This window comes from Aplosporella prunicola, assembly GCF_010093885.1.
Source record: "Aplosporella prunicola CBS 121167 unplaced genomic scaffold K452scaffold_1, whole genome shotgun sequence".
Classification (NCBI taxonomy): Eukaryota; Fungi; Ascomycota; class Dothideomycetes; order Botryosphaeriales; family Aplosporellaceae; genus Aplosporella; species Aplosporella prunicola.
Window position 1 is genome coordinate 1,458,662 of NW_022983529.1, and position 16,971 is coordinate 1,475,632.

At 58.9% G+C, this 16,971-nt stretch overlaps 8 protein-coding genes across 8 annotated transcripts; 4 read left to right on the plus strand and 4 right to left on the minus strand.

Moving 5' to 3' along the window:
- Nucleotides 1-1,890: 1,890 nt before the first annotated feature.
- Nucleotides 1,891-2,689, plus strand: K452DRAFT_331146 (uncharacterized protein; the record flags this gene model as incomplete). Its single annotated transcript, XM_033545123.1, has 3 exons — nucleotides 1,891-1,929; nucleotides 1,984-2,572; nucleotides 2,625-2,689. 3 exons carry the CDS (start codon nucleotides 1,891-1,893, stop codon nucleotides 2,687-2,689), a joined length of 693 nt encoding a protein of 230 aa, XP_033403264.1.
- Nucleotides 2,690-4,397: 1,708 nt separating this feature from the next.
- K452DRAFT_354915 (uncharacterized protein) lies at nucleotides 4,398-5,486 on the minus strand (the record flags this gene model as incomplete). The annotated part of the gene is made up of 2 exons (XM_033545920.1): nucleotides 5,323-5,486; nucleotides 4,398-5,273 (listed from the first exon to the last, which is right to left on the minus strand). Exons 1-2 carry the CDS (start codon nucleotides 5,443-5,445, stop codon nucleotides 4,398-4,400), a joined length of 999 nt encoding a protein of 332 aa, XP_033403265.1. The 5' UTR covers nucleotides 5,446-5,486.
- A 635-nt stretch (nucleotides 5,487-6,121) lies between these two features.
- On the minus strand, nucleotides 6,122-7,436 carry K452DRAFT_8945 (uncharacterized protein). The gene is made up of 3 exons (XM_033547290.1): nucleotides 7,256-7,436; nucleotides 7,095-7,172; nucleotides 6,122-6,984 (listed from the first exon to the last, which is right to left on the minus strand). Coding segments are annotated over exons 1-3 (861 nt in total). The 5' UTR covers nucleotides 7,258-7,436; the 3' UTR covers nucleotides 6,122-6,203.
- A 760-nt stretch (nucleotides 7,437-8,196) lies between these two features.
- K452DRAFT_304369 (uncharacterized protein) lies at nucleotides 8,197-8,826 on the plus strand (the record flags this gene model as incomplete). Its single annotated transcript, XM_033542813.1, has 1 exon — nucleotides 8,197-8,826. The coding sequence occupies one exon, from the start codon at nucleotides 8,197-8,199 to the stop codon at nucleotides 8,824-8,826; it is 630 nt and encodes a 209-aa protein (XP_033403267.1).
- Nucleotides 8,727-9,711, plus strand: K452DRAFT_282566 (uncharacterized protein). Its single transcript, XM_033539604.1, has one exon. The coding sequence runs from the start codon at nucleotides 9,020-9,022 to the stop codon at nucleotides 9,500-9,502; it is 483 nt and encodes a 160-aa protein (XP_033403268.1). The 5' UTR covers nucleotides 8,727-9,019; the 3' UTR covers nucleotides 9,503-9,711.
- K452DRAFT_218042 (uncharacterized protein) lies at nucleotides 9,554-10,922 on the minus strand (the record flags this gene model as incomplete). Its single annotated transcript, XM_033536330.1, has 2 exons — nucleotides 9,554-9,709; nucleotides 9,780-10,922. The coding sequence occupies 2 exons, from the start codon at nucleotides 10,920-10,922 to the stop codon at nucleotides 9,554-9,556; spliced, it is 1,299 nt and encodes a 432-aa protein (XP_033403269.1).
- Nucleotides 10,923-12,366: 1,444 nt separating this feature from the next.
- On the minus strand, nucleotides 12,367-14,850 carry K452DRAFT_217748 (uncharacterized protein; the record flags this gene model as incomplete). Its single annotated transcript, XM_033536310.1, has 2 exons — nucleotides 12,367-12,814; nucleotides 12,944-14,850. The coding sequence occupies 2 exons, from the start codon at nucleotides 14,848-14,850 to the stop codon at nucleotides 12,367-12,369; spliced, it is 2,355 nt and encodes a 784-aa protein (XP_033403270.1).
- Nucleotides 14,851-14,993: 143 nt separating this feature from the next.
- K452DRAFT_8980 (uncharacterized protein) lies at nucleotides 14,994-16,479 on the plus strand. Its single transcript, XM_033547294.1, has one exon. The coding sequence runs from the start codon at nucleotides 15,071-15,073 to the stop codon at nucleotides 16,241-16,243; it is 1,173 nt and encodes a 390-aa protein (XP_033403271.1). The 5' UTR covers nucleotides 14,994-15,070; the 3' UTR covers nucleotides 16,244-16,479.
- Nucleotides 16,480-16,971: the final 492 nt, after the last annotated feature.

Sequence of the window (16,971 nt, forward strand, 5' to 3'; positions counted from 1 at the left end):
GATCCTTGTGGCTGGCCCATTCCAAGCCAGGCAGCGATCTCTGCCAAGCTGCATCGCAGTTTCATCCGATTGGATGTTTGGTGTTTCTGCAAGCCGGACCCCATGCTTGTGCTCACATCAGCCCAGCCTGTGAGGAAGCATGACAAGATGGAAACTCCAAGATTCAGCACAGCCAGTAGGCATAGAGTAGATTTCGATTGGAGAACGGCAGGGCCTATGTGTACAAGAGTGGGCCTGTGGGGCATGTTGTACAACAACCCCTCAGTAAATTCCTGCGCCACACTCAGCAACGTATTTCAGTGGTTGCCTAAACAGAGAAATTTTTCCGCCAACATTGCTATTGAGGCTGACTCTCGGAGTCTCTAGAAATTTACTTTGCTTTGAGGAGAGAAACTAAATAATAAAAAATTGTCTTGTAATGCGGGCAAGTTAATGGATTTCCGTGTACACTGACCTTCGTCCGTGGCAGTTTTGAGCATTGCTATTTACCTGGCTTTCCAAAGAATTGTGGCTTATAGCAGAGGCAGTTGAATTAGAGTAGTGACGATACCTAACCACGTGCCAAGCTGTGGAACAGGCGGGGATCTAAATACGGTCCGCCGCCGAGACCCTGCACAAACCCAAATCCGACCTCTACTTTACCCATCTCCACATTTGCTATCTGCGAATTCTTCGTTACCAACAAGCTCCTTTATATATCAAAGCAATGAAGGCATACAGGAGCCGGAGCACATCATTGTGGCAATTCTTACTAAACGTACAAAGTACCAAGTGTACGCTCATCAAGGTCACTGCATTATTGCGCGAGTCTCTTAACCTCAAATGTTTTTTCCTATAGTAAGTCAAATAACGATAAGGCTTAGGCCTCAAGGCCGAGGACGAATCGGACACGCAGAAAGGTGTGGTCTTTCGCACACATGGCTGTCTTGACATCATTGAGGCAATCACGTAATAAAGCTACCATGCTCAATTCCCTTAAAGCGCAAACACTCCGTTATGTCGGATCAAAAGATTTGGAATTCGTTATCCCATGGCATTGCTTATTTGCTTGTTTGTCTTTTGGACCATTTCTCGCTTTGTTGGAGCCTGCAAACCTTTTCCCATAGACCTCCTCTAGGTGTCATCGCACACACATGGTATTCGTCTTGTGGCTTTTGTTAACAAGTCCTTCCACCGCACGTGCAACGCTGGTTGGGTGGTGGTCTCTGAAGGTCTGGGTGAACTGCCGAAAGAAGCGGATGATACGACAATAATCTCTTGAAGCACTGCCGACCTTGATGGACGCACGAACATGACGGTTGAGCTCCAGGATTTCCGTCCGATTGGCTTTTCGACCAGCACCCCGGTAACGAAGCGCGTATGTGTCTTCTTTGTTTTCCTATTGAGATGGGCTAGCAGCAATGGTATAGACTCCGTACCATTCATAGGTGCTAGGGCGAGTCTGTCGGAGACAATGTTGGGATCGAGTAGGCGAGTATCAAGCTTCGTGGCGAAGCTTTTGGAGGAATTCGCACGCCTAGAGCGCCACGAGAGTTGGCGAGGTGCTGCTCAAGCTTTGAGATGTCGACATGGATCGCATCTAGCTCAGTGATGGCGATCTACCCAGGGCAGCGGCAAGAGGCTGGAGAGGGCATTGTGCCGTTGGCGCACTGACGCGGGCGCATGCCGACACTGAGTTGCTTGCGCTGAGAAGCACCTTGTCAAGGTGAAGTGAACTAGAAGCAAATAGCTAGGCGAAGGAAACCTTCCGACACGGAAAGCGGAGCGCCGGGTTGTTTATCGCCGTAGTGCGCGGTGCCCTCTATAAACAACCAACGTCCCTCCCATCACACCAAACCCCAGTCCCTCCTTCTAGCTACTTCACGCAACTACATATTTACACCAGCAAACATGCCTAGCGTCAACAATGACGGGCGCTCCTCCTCCACAGTGAGTAATATCGGATCTTATTCATCCATAATCCTAATCTCACTGACATATCAGATTTGGTTCTCAAAGAGACTGAAGCGGATTAAGACTCTCCTCCACCTCAAACCCGACCGCAAATGCCGTGGCATAGCCGAATGCCGCACCGTCATCGAAGGGCTCTGGAATGAGTCATTCCACACCATCCTAGAGTCGAACGGATGGCCCGAAATGGTCATCGAGCACCTCACCTTCATATCCGAGCTCCACAAGCTCGCGGCGCTGACCAAGAACGACTTCCCTGCCGCCAAAGAAGCCATCAACATCGCCCGCATGGAGAGTGAAGCCGACGGGGGCCGTCTGACCGGCACGGTTGGCCAGATCGCTCAGGAAGACGTGCGCCTGGCAATTGTCCACGTCGTGCTCGAGCGTGAGAGGCCGGTCGGCCGTCCGGATGGCCTCACCAAGGCCTTCAAAGTGAAGGACAATATGTTGGCGAAGAAGGACAGCGAGATCCTTGAGCTTCAGCGCCGCGTCCAGGAGCTGGATCAAGAGAATAACGGTCTCCGGGACCAGATCCGCCGCATGGAGGAGATCCGCCGCGCTGAGGAAGTCCGTCGCATCGACAGCCCAAATGGCGAAATCGTCATGAGTGACGCATGCCGAGGTGAGTTCGAGCCGTCAACTACTTTCAAAGAGACTACTTACTGACCCGGCAGAAACAGATGCTGCTGAAGCGGCTTTGCGATGCCGGGGAAGATCTAATAGCATCAATGCATTTTGAAAATGAAGTTTGGAAGTTTGGTTTATGGGTAACGACGTCAAGTTTTCCATTTGTTTGTACCTGAGGTTTGTTCGATATAAGCATTTGGATAAAGGAGATTGAGAGGAACAATGCACCCGTCGTTCACCCGCACAGTGTCTTTTCCACGTTCTCATAAAGTCTACGTGATTGACATCATGCAGTTATGCAGTACCAAAATGGTGCATTGAATGTCATGAAGATACGGGGTTATGTTGGACAGCTATTTTGGGGTTTGTTAAAGATTGTTCACCTATAGGCGTAATCTCTTCGCCGACACCAGCGGCATATCACTCTTTCCGTTTTCAGACATACTAAGCTTACAAGGAACTAGGTGTAGAGACATCATGCACCAACTCCCAGACCGACGATTCAGAAAAGCCCACCACCACCTACCGAACACTCCATTGACTAAACCGGCAGTGCAAGTAACAGCTGCCCCGCACACCTATGCGCCCGAATAAATCTCCTCCACGCCCACTGCTTTTAATACCCACTCCGGTCAGCCCTCCTAGCAACAGTGACGGGGAAGTATGAGTTGCGATCGTTACAAACGTTCAGAAAAAACCCTGTCTAGACTGCCACGAGGACCTGATGAGATGACAAGTAGGCCGCACTCATCTGGATGTGCAAACTGTGACAGCTCCAACGACAAAGACACAAGCATCGGCGGCTTTGCCACAGCGCGGAAGAGTCTCTTCATCTGACACAGAGCACCTGGGCTCAAACATGGGGATACAGGATGATTCCCGTGGCTTAAGCCGTTACCTTCAAGGGAACAACCTGCTCCTGCTGTGGCACAAGACCTTAAAAGCAGGCCTAAACTCCCAGTAGCGTCTTAGCGAGAAAAAGACCCACTGAAGAACTTAGTGGAAGCACTAACCGAAAACCAGACTGCTGAGGATACTATCGGTGCTGGGCTGCCCGCACGACCTACAACCCCCAACAGCAAACAAAGACACCAGCTCTTCACGCCCACCCAACTTCCAAATCAAACATAGCTACATCAACGCTTTCGTCCACCGCTACCAACATTGTACACCGTCCCCCATCGTTTCCAGCCTCTCAAGTTCTACGTCACTAGAGCTCGGTGATGTCCATCATCAGCATTTACTTAGCAGCAGTAGAAAATGGACCGTGCTTTGGCGAGATCGAAAGAGGTGTGAGGTTACTTTGAGAAAGGGGAGAGGGGCCCCGTAGGCTTGATGTATGTAGTGCTGCACAGTCATAAGGTACAGTACAATGCTTTTCCACTGACTCCTGGGATCTTGCGAGAGTGGTAGGAGTTTGGCATTGAGGTGTTTTGTGCAGGCATGGTTGAGTGGTTTTGTTGTTCGTGGGACGTGAGGAAGGGTTGTGGTGCTGATGGTGAAATATGGAAGGGGAGGTGGTTGGTATGTATGGCGCCTGGGAGTTTATGAGAGAGTTGGTGTTGGTATGAGTATGGGGAAAGAGTCGGTAGTTAAGGGGCATGTATTGCGAGAGCGAGAGGCGTATTACTACTCATGGTTACACCACTCTGGGTTTGAATGTCATGTTGCTTGGAGAGGTTAATTTGCAGTCTTCCCTACAGATCGAGAGTGACCATGACATGGACGCGTCATGCTATGAAAGTGCCAACGTGCAAGCTTATAGCTAGACATCCAACAAAACCAAGTGTTAGACCAAGATACCAGCACCAATCTGCCCCTCAGGGCTTGTTCTTCTTCTGCTTCTTAGTCGTGTCCTTGAACTCCTTGCTCTCCATCAGAGACCTGAAGGTCTGCGCCGCAGCCGGCGGCAGCCCAAGAGTTTGAAATGAACTGGGGCCATGCGCAAGAAGGGTATCACGCAGATTCTCCTGACGCATTCTCTCCATCTGCTGCTCTACGTCCTTCTTCCTAGCCTCATCAGTCGAGTTGTCACGAATGGTGTTTAAGAACTCCATAAGATCGACCGTTTCGGGATCATCCTCATCCGCGATCGGCGTAGGCTTGTACGGCTTGCCATCAGGGCCAAGGACAGGGTTCTCCTTCGCTTCCTTGATCGCGTTGCGCATATCGTCGATAGTCGTTGCGGGGCCAGTGTGCCGACGCGCCGGATCAAGCAGGCGCGCCCAGCGCGAACGGGCGACGTAAATGGTCACGAAGATGAAGTTGTTGTATGAGACGGCGGAGAGGTCGCTCAACAGCTTCAGCAACTCCGGGTCGTAGTCGAGAAGGTCTTTGACTTCGGGGAAGCCCAGGACGACGAAGCGGTTGCGCAGCGCGCGGAGCGGCGCGGAGAAGCCCCGCCATCTCTCGCGTTGCCGGACCGCCTCGCCATTCAGGAACTTGATCACGTTCTCGATGTCTTCGACCTTCGTCTCGAGGCCTTTGTTGTGGTTGAAGCCGCGTGCGTTGATCCGCTCGAGCCGATACAAGCTGACGCGGGAAAGCGCATTCCCAAACCCGCCTGGGCCTGCGGTTAGTTGGGCGAGCTTGCTGACGGCCATGAGTGTCTCGAGAGGGTAGTCATCGACGGTGGGGTAGACCGGGAGACCGAGCAGGATGAGGTGGATTCTCATGCGTTCGTCACCCTCGGGGTTCTAGTAGACGTTAGATTGCACTCGATATGATCAGAGATGTTGTTCTCACCCTAATCCTGGCACGCTCCTTGACATTTTCGAGGTCCATCTTGGCCTGCTCGGGGGCTGTCTTGTCATCTTCGTTCTGCGGGTTCTTCTTCGCCTTGCGCTTGCGATTCTTCTTGGAAGCCATCGTGCTGCGATAGGTTGTTCAATGCGTCGGGATTGGAGTCGGGATTGGAGAGAGTTGAAGAAAGGAAAAGCAAGGTGGAAGGTGGATGGCTTAAATAGGGAAATGTCTTGGCATGGGCATTTATGTTAATGCGCGCGAATATTTATGCCGCCGCCGAACTAATCAAAAGTAAAAAGGAACAGTTGCTGCGGATTCCACAGCAGCAACATGAGTGGCGCACGCTTAACAGAAACGCCGACTGAAGTGCTTGATAAGGAAAAATGGACGGAACAACTGAAGAGCGGTTAGATTCACAGTCGATTTTACCGTCTTAAATGCCCACGAATGAAGAGCAGCAGAAAGCAACACTCACGATGGCAGTGTTCCAGCTGGCATCTCTTCCAATTCTCGGCTTGAACGACCAACGTCCATCCCCGAATTGGTTTTCATACGGCTTTCCTTGGGATTCTCTGCGGTCCAAGACCGATGGCAAGCTCGAAGACTGCATACAGAAGAGAAGAGAGTAATGAGTGGGTACGTCAGCGACGATTGTGAAAGTTGCACCCACCCCAAGACAACCCGTCTTACCAGGCGCCTAATCCCTTTAACGCCGTAGCCACTTCCCTTTCCTAAACCACATACCCGATAAGACCCTTTATCGCCAGCTTACTAACCCCCCGCGCGCCCGCACCCAGACGTTCAATGTTGGAGCGGGCGATTGCCGTTTCGGGACACCCCTTAGTCAGCAGCAAGACAAACTCTCCCAGCTTCCCTCCACCTCACGCACCCGACACATCCCTAACGCCCTCCGCCGTAACCGCCAACGCCGTCCCCGTCACCTCAGCCGCACACGCCACCTCCAGCACCACCTCCGCGCAATCCCTCTCCGAGACGCTTATCCCCCCACCACCATCTCCTCCTCCCCCTTCCGCGCTAGCAACACCACCCAACACATCCGGCACCGCGACCAGGTTCACCCGCGCCCTCACGTCGGCATCGGCAACGGCGCCGCGTCCGCCAAGCGCGTCCCTCACGCCCCCAAACAGCGCCCTTACCCCTGCCGCTGCCGCAATTCCCGCGAGCGACGTATCCCGCGCAACGTGTGGCGGGGGCGGCGCATACGATGCGAGCGGCGCGAGGAGGAGGAAGTGCTTGTCTGCGAAGTCGGCTCCTGCTGCATCGCTCTCTGCGGAGTCAAAAGCGGGCGCGAACCGGAAGTGGTGCAGCGCGAGGTGCGCGCTGTGGATCGTGGCGGTGATGGCGCGGTCGAGGGGGCTGGTGGGGGGAGGCGAGGGGAAGGATGATGCGGGGTGGGTGGCTGTTGGGGGTGTGGCTGTGAGCCAGGTGAGGAGAGATGGCGTTTGTGATGAGGGGGAGAGGGGCTTGGGTTGGGTGCTTGGTGTGGTTGTTGGGGGTCGTGCTGATGGTGGTGGAGGTGGAGGTAGCGCCCCGCACGCGACAACGAGGTCGAGAGTGTGGTGCGGAGAGAAGAGGCGGGAGTGGTGGAAGGCTTCGGCTTGGGAAGGAAAGGAGGCGAGGGTCGTGTAGACGAATTGGACGCTTGGAGGAGTTAGTTTGCTGCTTGTTTGCTAAAACCAAAAGAATCCTAGTGAAGATAGACATGCATAAGAGGAAACATATCACAAACAAACATAAAAGGCCAAACTCACCGCAGATTCCGCTCTACCAACTCCAGCATCAACCGCTGCCCCTCCACCGCCGCACTATCCGCAATCGTGACAAACGCCCTAGGTACCGCACCATCAGCCGGGCTTTCAACATTCCACGCACCCCTCCCCTCAGACCAGGCACTCCCTCGCCGAACACGCACATACCCAGCCTCGGCCACAATGCGCACCACGGCCGCGCCCACGCCCGTCGCCCCCGCCGTCACAAGCACGCCCTTCCCGGCCAGCAGCTCCTCCGCACGCACCTCGATCTCAGACGACGACGATGACGTCTCGGACGCGCCGCCCATGTCGTCGGCCGCGTAGGCGTCGATGTGCGCGTCGGTGTCGCTGTCGTACAGCGAGCTGCTGCGGTATACTGTCGCCATGGCGTGTGTGTGTGTGTCGGTTCTTCGACTGGCCCTTTTCCTCTTTTCTCTGCCTTCTTGCGTTGGCGCCTCTTTCGGTTCTGTTCTGTTTGTCCTCTTCTTCTCTTCTTTGCGGCCGCGCGACGTCTGCTCAAGCTTATGGCGCCGGCGCGATGGATGCACCCGCGCTTGCGGCGCCAGCCCTGGGGCGGGCGGGACTTTCCGCCGCAATCGGGCGTGCGTGTTTTGCTGCTGCACCACCTGCGCCGGCCAGCCAGCCAGCCAGCCAGCAAGCAACCGGCAGACAAGACGAGACGAGATGAGCAGCAGCAGTAGCGCGCAAAGGCCAACCGCTCATCTCGATCGCTCTGCACCACGCACACGTGCCGGCTCTCCCGGCAACGCGACCCGGATTCGCGCGCCAGTATGACGCCATAGGCAGCGCGCGCAGCCCCGCAACTCGACCCCTCGGCAACGAAAACAATCGCAAGACAAGGCGATGCGCCGCGCCGCGCTGCCTTGCTTGTTTTTGCGCTGTCAGCATGCGCTATTTCAAGTGCGCGTTCTCCTCGCACGCGCGTCTCACACACACACAAACACACACACACTCTCTCTTCTCCAACCGCCCGCCTGTCTGCCTACTTGCCTAACCATCGCATCGCGCCTGGCCGCGCCGCCATTGCTGTCCCGACATCCACCACGCGACAAACGACGCATTGAAGCGCCGCCCACCCACCATGTCCTCCGCAACGCAAACAACCGGCTTCCTCTCCTTCAACCGCCGCCCGCCCACCATCCACATCCTCGGCACGGACCCGACGATCGCGCCCCAGCTCCTCGCCGCCTACCGCGCCGAATCATTCAGCGTGCACTACCACGGGCTGCCGTCGCCGACGCCCTCCGAAAAAGACAGCAAAGCGTTCAAAGCGCTGCTAAAAACGCTGCCAGACCCGCTCGCACTAGGCGAGTACTTTGCCATTGTGGCCTTCGGCGCCGCCGCCACCCTCGCCCTGCAAGTCGCCCAGAAACCCTGGAACAAGCTCGCCGCCCTCGTCGCGTACTATCCTTCCTTGCTCCCTAGCCCCGGCTTCAAGTACCCGTCCGGCTTGCCGCTGGTGCTGCATTTGGCCGGCGCGCAACAGGCGGGCACGGGTGGCAGCACGCGCGCGTTTTGGTATCGTGGCACCGAGCCCGGGTTCGCGGAGGAGGATCTCGAGGAGTGGGATGAGGTTGCGGCGGGGCTGGCTTGGAGCCGCACCCTCGCGGTCGTGAGGAAGGGCTTTGGTATCAGCAGCGAGTTTGAGATGGAGGACTTGGTCGAGCAGCATAATAAGCGTGAGTTTTTGCTCTTGGCCCTTCCCTGCTGATTGGCCTAGGTTGTTGTGCACGTCGAGTGCGTCTTGCTACATACCAGGCATATCATACACACACATGCACAAGCACACACACAAACACCACTCGCACACGCACACGCAAACCGCAACACGCAAAACTTGCTGATGGCCACGCGCGCCCCGCGCGTCTACAGACAAATGGACCGACAAAAACGCCCCGGCAACCATGTCAACGATGATCCCGTCGCCGGCCGTGAACCACGTGCCCACGGGCACGGGCGGCATCGGGCGCGGCGACCTCATGCGCTTCTACCGCGAATTCTTCCTGCCCGCCATCCCGCCGTCGCTGAACATGCGCCTGGTGGCGCGCACGTGCGGCGTCGACCGCGTCGTCGACGAGCTCGTCGTCTCGCTGCGCCACACGCAGGAGCTGCCCTGGCTGCTGCCCGGCATCCCGCCCACCAACAAGCCCCTCCAGTTCGCCATGGTCAGCAGCGTCGCCGTCCGCGGCGGCAAGTTCGTCTCCGAGCGCGTCTACTGGGACCAGGCTGGCGTGCTGGTCCAGGCCGGCTTGCTCGACCCCAAGGCCGCTGTCCCGCCCGCGCTGCGCCAGAAGGGCGTCGAGCGCTTGCCTGTGCTGCCTGAGAGCGCGAAGAAGGTGCTCGACGAGGAGAGCGTGCCGAGTAACGAGCTGATTGACGAGTGGTGAGCGCGGCGGGGCACGCCGCGGCGATGACGGCGACGAGCGCTGCCGCCGCGCTCAGCCGATGAGCTTGCACGTCGGCAGCCGGTACGTGTCCAGGACCCAGTACTTTCGGCGCACGCCCTCCCACTCGCCATCCTTGTCGAGGTCCGGGATGGGGATCTCCTCCCACTCAGTGTCGAAGCCGGCCTCGAAGAGGTCCATTTCGACGATCTGCGGAGCTGTCAACTTTTCTTTCCTTCCACTAGATACCAAGTAAACTGTTTAATAATGGTAAACGCACCTTTGTATACACGTCGTAGCAGACCTTGCGGTCGGCGCCCAGGCCGTTGAAGAAGCCAAAGCGGCCCTCGGCGTCCAGCAGCGCGATGACGTGCTCGGTGAAGAAGTCGCGCAGCGCCTTGTACTCCTCGGCAAAGGTGTCGAAGTAGATGGCGTCGAAGACGAGGCCCTGCGCAGCCAAGTCGTCAACGACGTCCTGCCAGCGGCCCTCGTGCACCACGACGCCGGGCTTCTTGTCCCAGCCCTCGGCGCGCATCCGCGCCGCCACGGCCGGGTGCGCCTCGATGATGTGGTGTGCCGCGGGCGCATGCTCCTGGATTATCCCGTCGATGATGCCCATGCCGTGCCCGACGTTGAGGACGCGCAGGCCTGCCTGGGGCAGCAGCAGCTCGGCGCTACGCCGCATCAGCTGCGTCTCCCACGCCATCATGACGCCGTTCTTGTCGCTGTCGAGCAGGCGGTCGCCCGTGAATGTCAGCTCCGAGGAGAGGTACGCCGCGCTCTGGACATCGGGGTTTGCGGGGGCATCATCGGCGGCTTCGGTGGCCTCAACAACGACGCCCGACGCAGCGAGGTCCTCGCTCTCGCCCTCGCCCGCGCCGTCGTGCTCGAGCACCTCGAACCCGTCCTCCTCGCCTTCTGCTTTCTCAACTTCTTCGTCCTCGTTCTCGTCTTCCTCCTCGGAGCCAGAATCTTCCCCCCCGCCCAGGATCTGGTACTCGTCCAGCCGGCCCAGCAGCAGCTCGGCACGCACGCCGGCGTCGACGATCAGCCCGTACAGCTCTGGCAGGCCGAGGCGCGCCGCGATGCAGCCGGGCGTCTCGCCTGCTGCGTCCAGGTCGTTCCAGATGGCGCCGTTTTGGAGCAGCAGGCGCACTGTTGCGGCTGCGGCGGCGAGGTCGTCGTCGGCGGTGCGCTGCTTGCTTTGGCCGTCTTCTGCGGCTTGCTCGATGGGCGCTTGCTGTTGGTTGGTGTCGATGTCCCGCTCGCACGCGGCGATGGCGGCGTGCAAGGGCGTGAAGCCCGTCTCGCTATCTTGCACGTTGGCGCTCGTGTTGCGCAGCAGGTCGCGCAGGGCGGGGAGGTCGTGGTTCGAGGCCGCGAGGAGCAGCGACTGCGTCGTCAGGTCTGTGTTGATGTCCATGCCCGTTATGTCGTCCATTTTTGCTGTGGGGTGTGCTGTGCTGTGCTGTGTGTGTGTGTGTGTGTGTGTGGAAAGTGGAAGAGTGAGTTGAGAGTGCTGCTGGAAAATCTTAGTGCGGGGCAGATCGCGGATCGTCGGCCACGGTGGTGGTGCGTGCGCCGTGGATGCTTATTTCGACGTCGAGAGGTTGCGTGCTGCTGCGTCTACCTAGAGTAGGTACAGTACTTTGCAGCCGCGGCTGAGTTGAGCTTTGGGCCACGATGAGGTGTTTGTTTGGGCTAGGGTGATGATTTGGTATCTGAAGTTTTGGCGTGAAAGAGCAGGCGCCGGAGAGTATCGCACTGCTTGCTGATGGACATGTGAGTGCTGTATGGTTTGTCGATGGTAAGATAGGTAAGGCGTTCCTCGCACTGTTCTCATGGAATTGCTTTATTTGTTCTGGGCTTCAGGGACTAGGTAGTTTGTGCTGTGCAATATGGTCGAGTCCTTCTCGCTCACTTCTAGGCTTTCCCGCCACATTTGACGCCATTTCGTCAGATCCCGAGGAAAATTCCAGGGAAACGAATGCGTAAATACGGGCCGGTGACAGTGGTTGAGTTTATCAAGCAGAGACGTCTCGTCTCCTGCACAGACACGTCAAAAACGAAGAGAAGAGTGCACGCTGCAGCCAAACACCCCACCACGAGAACAGCAACTGCCCACTCCCAACTCCCACTGCGAACACCGCAGTAGACAAGCCACCATATTGCAAACCTGTTGGAGAGGGAATGCCGCCGTAGCTGCCACACTCACCGAAAAACCCCAGCCGAGACAAACAGCCTATGTGCTAGCCTCCTTCTTACCCTCTACCGTCAGGCAGTTAATACCCATCACCACCACACATCAACACCCACACCCATCACCCCGTCCTCAAGACGCAAACCGTCACCCTTTTCCAGCCTCCAAGGAAACTCCACATACGATCCGCGCGCGCCATCAGCAGCAAAGAACATTCGTCGCCGACACCACGGTCCACGTCGCGGCGATGCGATAGGCCAGGAACCGGGTCCGGGTGCGTGGAAACGACTCGGAATGTGCGGCCGTTCTCACGATCTGGAATGGCGGTTAACTACTAGCCAAGACCCGGCGTTTGCCCAAGGTTTTTTTTTTTTATTTTTTTATTTTTATTTTTTTTTTTATTTTTTATTTTTTATTTTTTAACAAACACTGATTGGGTTGCCGAGGTGCGGATGGCTGTTACAAGATGGAGCTGCTGCTGCAATGGCTGGAGCTAAGATAGACCATGATGCACTTGTAAACACCGAAAAAACAGCAAACAGCCTCCCAATCTCAAAGAGGACTTAATCTTAGCCTATTCTCCTTCTAAACAAGTCTCTCCATCAGCTATAATGATATCGATTATCGAAGTCCAACCCAATCCCCCAAACGCCCCCACACACCCGGCTCACGCCTCCCTAACCGCCCCTCCACCCCCCCTAACACAATACTCGACCCACCTGGCCCTTCCCCCTTTCCCCCCAGCACCCCCACCCCCTCCACCCCTCCCCACACTCAACCCACCCGGATTCAACACCGCCACGCCCGCATACCTGAGCGCAAAAGCCGGGGCGCCAGTGTCCGCGACCACGACCGCAGAAGGCAGCGGATACAGCCCCAGCGCGTGCGCGTGGTCCCAGTGCACTGGGCGCGTCGGGAGCGCGAAGGGCGAGAGGTGCGATTGGTCGAGGAGGGTGCGGGTGAGGGCGCGCGCAGTGTGCGTGTGTGGGTCTGCTGCTGGTTGGGCGGCGGGAGGGGGTGCGGGCGTGGTCGTGGTGGTGTCCATGTCCATGGACGGAGGAGGAGGCGGCGGCGACGACGGCATGACGGACGCGACGGTCGCTTCGCGGCTGTTGCTGCGGCGGCGGCGGCGCGCTTCTGCTGCTGCTGCTGCGTCGTCATCGCCGTCGAGCATGACTTCGTCTTCGTCTTCGTCGTCTTCCGCTTCTGCGTCGTCATCCCCTTCAGAGTTCCCCTGCTTGAACCGTATCCCCGTCCGCCGCAGCCGCCCCGTCACGTCGTCCCGGAACAGCACCATCTCGCCCAAGACGCCGAACCACGTCAAGCGAGCCGGATTGCTAGTCCAGATGGCCTCGCCCTCGCGCCTGCGCCCCGGCCCCCCTCCCACAGCAGCAGCACCACCACTACCGCCAAAATCCCTATTCGCGTCCGCAACCACGCGCCTCACCCGCGAAGTAAACATATCCGGCACGGGCAAGCGCGGCAACGGCGCGGCCGCCCCCGCCGCCGCCGCCGACGCCCAGCCGTCATTGTCGCCCGGCACAAACACCAGCGTCGTGCGCGCCACCAGCCGCGGAAACTCGCCCAGCACCGCTGCCAGCGCGTTGAAGTGCTCCTTGTACTCGATGCTGCCCTGGCCCGGCACGCCCGCCATGGCGGCATTGGCCACGAAATTGCCCATCAGCACCACCGCGAGCGGGTACTCGTCTGGCGGCAGCGCGTCGTACGTGCCGAGCAGGGCGCGCAGCGCGCTGAATGTCGCTGGGTTGTCGAGGCATACGTCGGCCGCGATGGCGATCTTGGTCTGCTTGTGGGCGGGCGCGTCCGGGCCTAGCAGGCGGCTCTCGATGCGGCGCATGCGGGCGCCGGTGGCGCGCTCGGAGCCCAAGCCTAGGAAGTCGGTCCAGCCGAAGGCGGGGCCCATAGAGGCGCCCGCATCCGACGTACTGCTCGCTGCAGCGTCCGGCGTGCCGAGCGTGTGGGAGCGGCGCTCCGGCGGCGGATGCCCGACGCTGAACCCAATAAACTTGCCGCCGATGGTGCCGCCGATGCCGCCTGTGGCGCCTAGCGCGCCGGCCGAGCCCGCCTGTGGGTTGCTGTAGTCCTCCTCGTAGGTGCCGTCGACGAGGACGATCATGCCGGGGGCGAACCAGGCGCCGTCCTCGGGGATGGGGCGGGCGTGGGACAGGTCGAGGGAGATGCTGCCGCTGAGGTCGGAGAGGACGAGGGTGCCGGTCGGGGAGACGGCCAGCAGGCCCAGCAGCAGGTGGTCGGAGCCGCTGCGGCCGAGCAGGTTGGCCACGGGGGTGATTTTGTTGGTCGAGGTGGTGGAGATGGAGGCGGTGCGGTGGAGCGACGAGGAGCGGTTGCCCGCGAACGAGGGCGTCTGGAAGGCGTCGTTGCGCAGGAGGCGTTGGTGGATGATGTGGTAGCGCTGGCGGAAGAGGTCCGTCTTGTGCGAGGGCGGCGGGAACAGCGAGGGCCGGGCCGTCGACCGGTCAAAGTGCTTCTTGGTGACATTGTAGACCATCTTGGGCTGCTCAAAGGCGCTGACGACCTTGATCCAGTCGCGCGGGTCTCGACTGCCCTTGAAGTCTTGGTCGTCGTCGTCGTCGTCGTCGTCGGCCACGTTCAGCTCGCTCATGCCAAAGCTGTCCTGCTTCTCCGGCTGGCCAAACTTGAAGCTCGCATCGCGGCCCAGGGCGGGGGGCTGCTTGGCCTGGACGACGCGGCCGCCGCTCATGCAGCCCTCGAGCGTCTTGAGGATGCTCTTGAGCAGCGGGCCCTCGGCGTCGACAATGACCTGCCCGCCGCCCTTTTTCCATGCTCTTGCAACCTCCTCGAGCACGCGCTCGGCGAGGCCCTGCTCGCGCCATCCGGAGCCGCAGTGGCGTCCCACGAAAGTAGCGAGGGCAGCGAGGGCCGACGAGCCCAGCGTGAGGTTGTGTTTCTTGGTGAAGACGCGAAAGGCGAGCGGGCGCAGAGTCGCGGGCGGCAGCAGGACGGGCAGCACGGTGGGCTTGAGAGCGGCGGGCGCGGCGATGGGCGCGGTGCGCAGCGGGCGGGTGGGCGCGACGGGCGTGGCAAAGGCGGGCGACGACGAGAGCACGGCGGCGGGCTCGGGCTCGCGCGGCCGATTGAGAGAAGCCATGGCGAGGAGTTTTGATATTATTGCTTCTTCAATGGCATTGCATTTGTCTGAGCACGGTTGTTCGTTCGCAAAACCATCGACGCGCGCGGGCGTCACTCGGCGCGGAAGCAAACACGCGTCGCGCGTCGCGCTTCCATCTCACTTTCTCTCTCTCTCTCGCTCGCACTGCTCCACCACCACCACCACAAACATCCATCCATCCATCCACACCTCACACACCATGGCCGCCTCCGACGACCCCGCCGCCCGCCTCGCCGACCTCCTCACCAAGGCGAACCTGCAGTACGAGCTAAAAAACTACACCGCCGCCGCCGACATCTACTCCGAGGCCGCCGAGGCGCAATCGGAGCTGCGCGGCGAAATGGCGCCCGAGAACGCCGACCTGCTGTACCTGTACGGGCGCTGCCTGTACAAAGTCGCCATCGCCAAGAGCGACGTGCTGGGCGGGCGCGTCGCGGGCGAGGAAAAGAAGCAGAAGAAGGGGAAGAGGGGCGGGGAGAGCAAAAAGGCCAAAGGCGCTGAGGAAGGCGACGCGAGAGAAAAGAAGCCCAAGGAGGAGGAGGGCAACAAGGCTGCTGCCCCCTCCGTCGACTCCAAGCCCTACTTCCAAATCATCGGCGACGAGAACTGGGACACCGAGTCCGACGAATCCGGCTCCGACGGGGAAGGCGCAGCCTCCGGCGACGAGGATGAAGACGACAACGATGACGACGACCTCGGCACCGCCTACGAGATCCTCGACCTCGCGCGCGTGCTGCTCACCAAGCAACTGGACGACGCGCGCGCAGCCACCGCATCCGCAACCACCGCATCCCCCACCAGCAACGACAAAGGCAAAGGCAAAGCGCGCGCCAGCACGCCCCCCACCAACCCCACAGAGCGCAAGCTCTCGGAACGCCTCGCCGACACGCACGACCTGCAAGCCGAAATCAACCTCGAGAACGAGCGCTTCAGCGACAGCGTCTCCGACTTCCGCGCCGCACTAACCCTCAAACAATCCCTCTACCCGCGCGAGTCCGCCCTCGTCGCCGAAGCGCACTTCAAGCTGTCGCTCGCGCTCGAATTCGCATCCATGACGCGCGTGCGCGAAGCCCAGGCGCGGGCCGAGGCGGGCGAGAAGGTGGACCCGGCTGACGCGGCCGCGGCGGTGGATGAGGAGGCGAGAGCGGAGGCGGTCACGCACATGGAGAGCGCGATTGAGAGCTGTCGCGCGCGGATTGCGGTGGAGGAGGAGGCGTTGGCGGGGCTAAAGGGGGAGAGGGCGGAGGAGGCGAGGCGCCAGATTGAGGACGTGAGGGACATGACGGAGGATATGGAGGGACGGGTACGTGTTTTATTTTCTTATCCCCCTTCCTTCTTTCATCTCACCCACCCCCAAAACACGCAAAACTAACAACAACACACAGCTCGCGGACCTGCGCGCCCCCGCCGTAACCACCACAAACCCAACAGCAGACGCAGCAGCAACGAACCCCCTCCTCTCAGGCCTGCTCGCAGACGTGCTGGGCGGCGCAGCCGGAGGTGCAGGTGCAGGCGCAGTGTCCGAAGCGGAACAGCGCGCCAAGATCCAGGCCGCAAGCGACATCAGCGGGCTCGTGAAGCGGCGGAAACCTGCTTCTTCTGCTTCCGCTAAGGGTGGTAAAGAGGTGAAGGCGGAAGCTGGGGAGGGCTTGAAGGTGGCGGGCAAGGGACGGAAGAGGGGTGGTGATGAGGAGGGAGCGGGAGAGGGAGAGGGTGTGGTTAAGAGGGTCAAGTCTGAGGCTGAGGCTGAGGGGAAGTGAGTGTGATGATGGGGTAGGATAGCGTGGGATAGGATAGGATAGGCAGTGAGCAAGGAAGAAACAAGGGCGTCTTGTATAGTATACATGCCTGATACCACCTGCCTGCCTACTTACTTACCTACATCACACATACTTTACGTGACAGATCCGGTGTCATTAACAAAAAACGACAAATGCATAAAAAAAAAAAAAATAAAAAAAAAAAAAATCCATGTTGAGGCAGATATTTTTGTTCCATTTGAATTATTAGAATAAATTAAGTTCAGTACAATCCAAACATTAGGCCATCTATCCATCAGATATAGGATCAATCACTCAATCACTCACTCAATCAATCATA

Coding starts and splice junctions, on each gene's coding strand:
- K452DRAFT_8945 (XM_033547290.1), bottom strand. Junction 6,985..7,094: donor TTGGTAGAGCGGAATCTGCG/GTGAGTTTGGCC, acceptor AACTCCTCCAAG/CGTCCAATTCGTCTACACGA.
- K452DRAFT_282566 (XM_033539604.1), top strand. CDS start 9,020: ATGTCAACGATGATCCCGTCGCCGGCCGTGAACCACGTGCCCACGGGC.
- K452DRAFT_8980 (XM_033547294.1), top strand. CDS start 15,071: ATGGCCGCCTCCGACGACCCCGCCGCCCGCCTCGCCGACCTCCTCACC.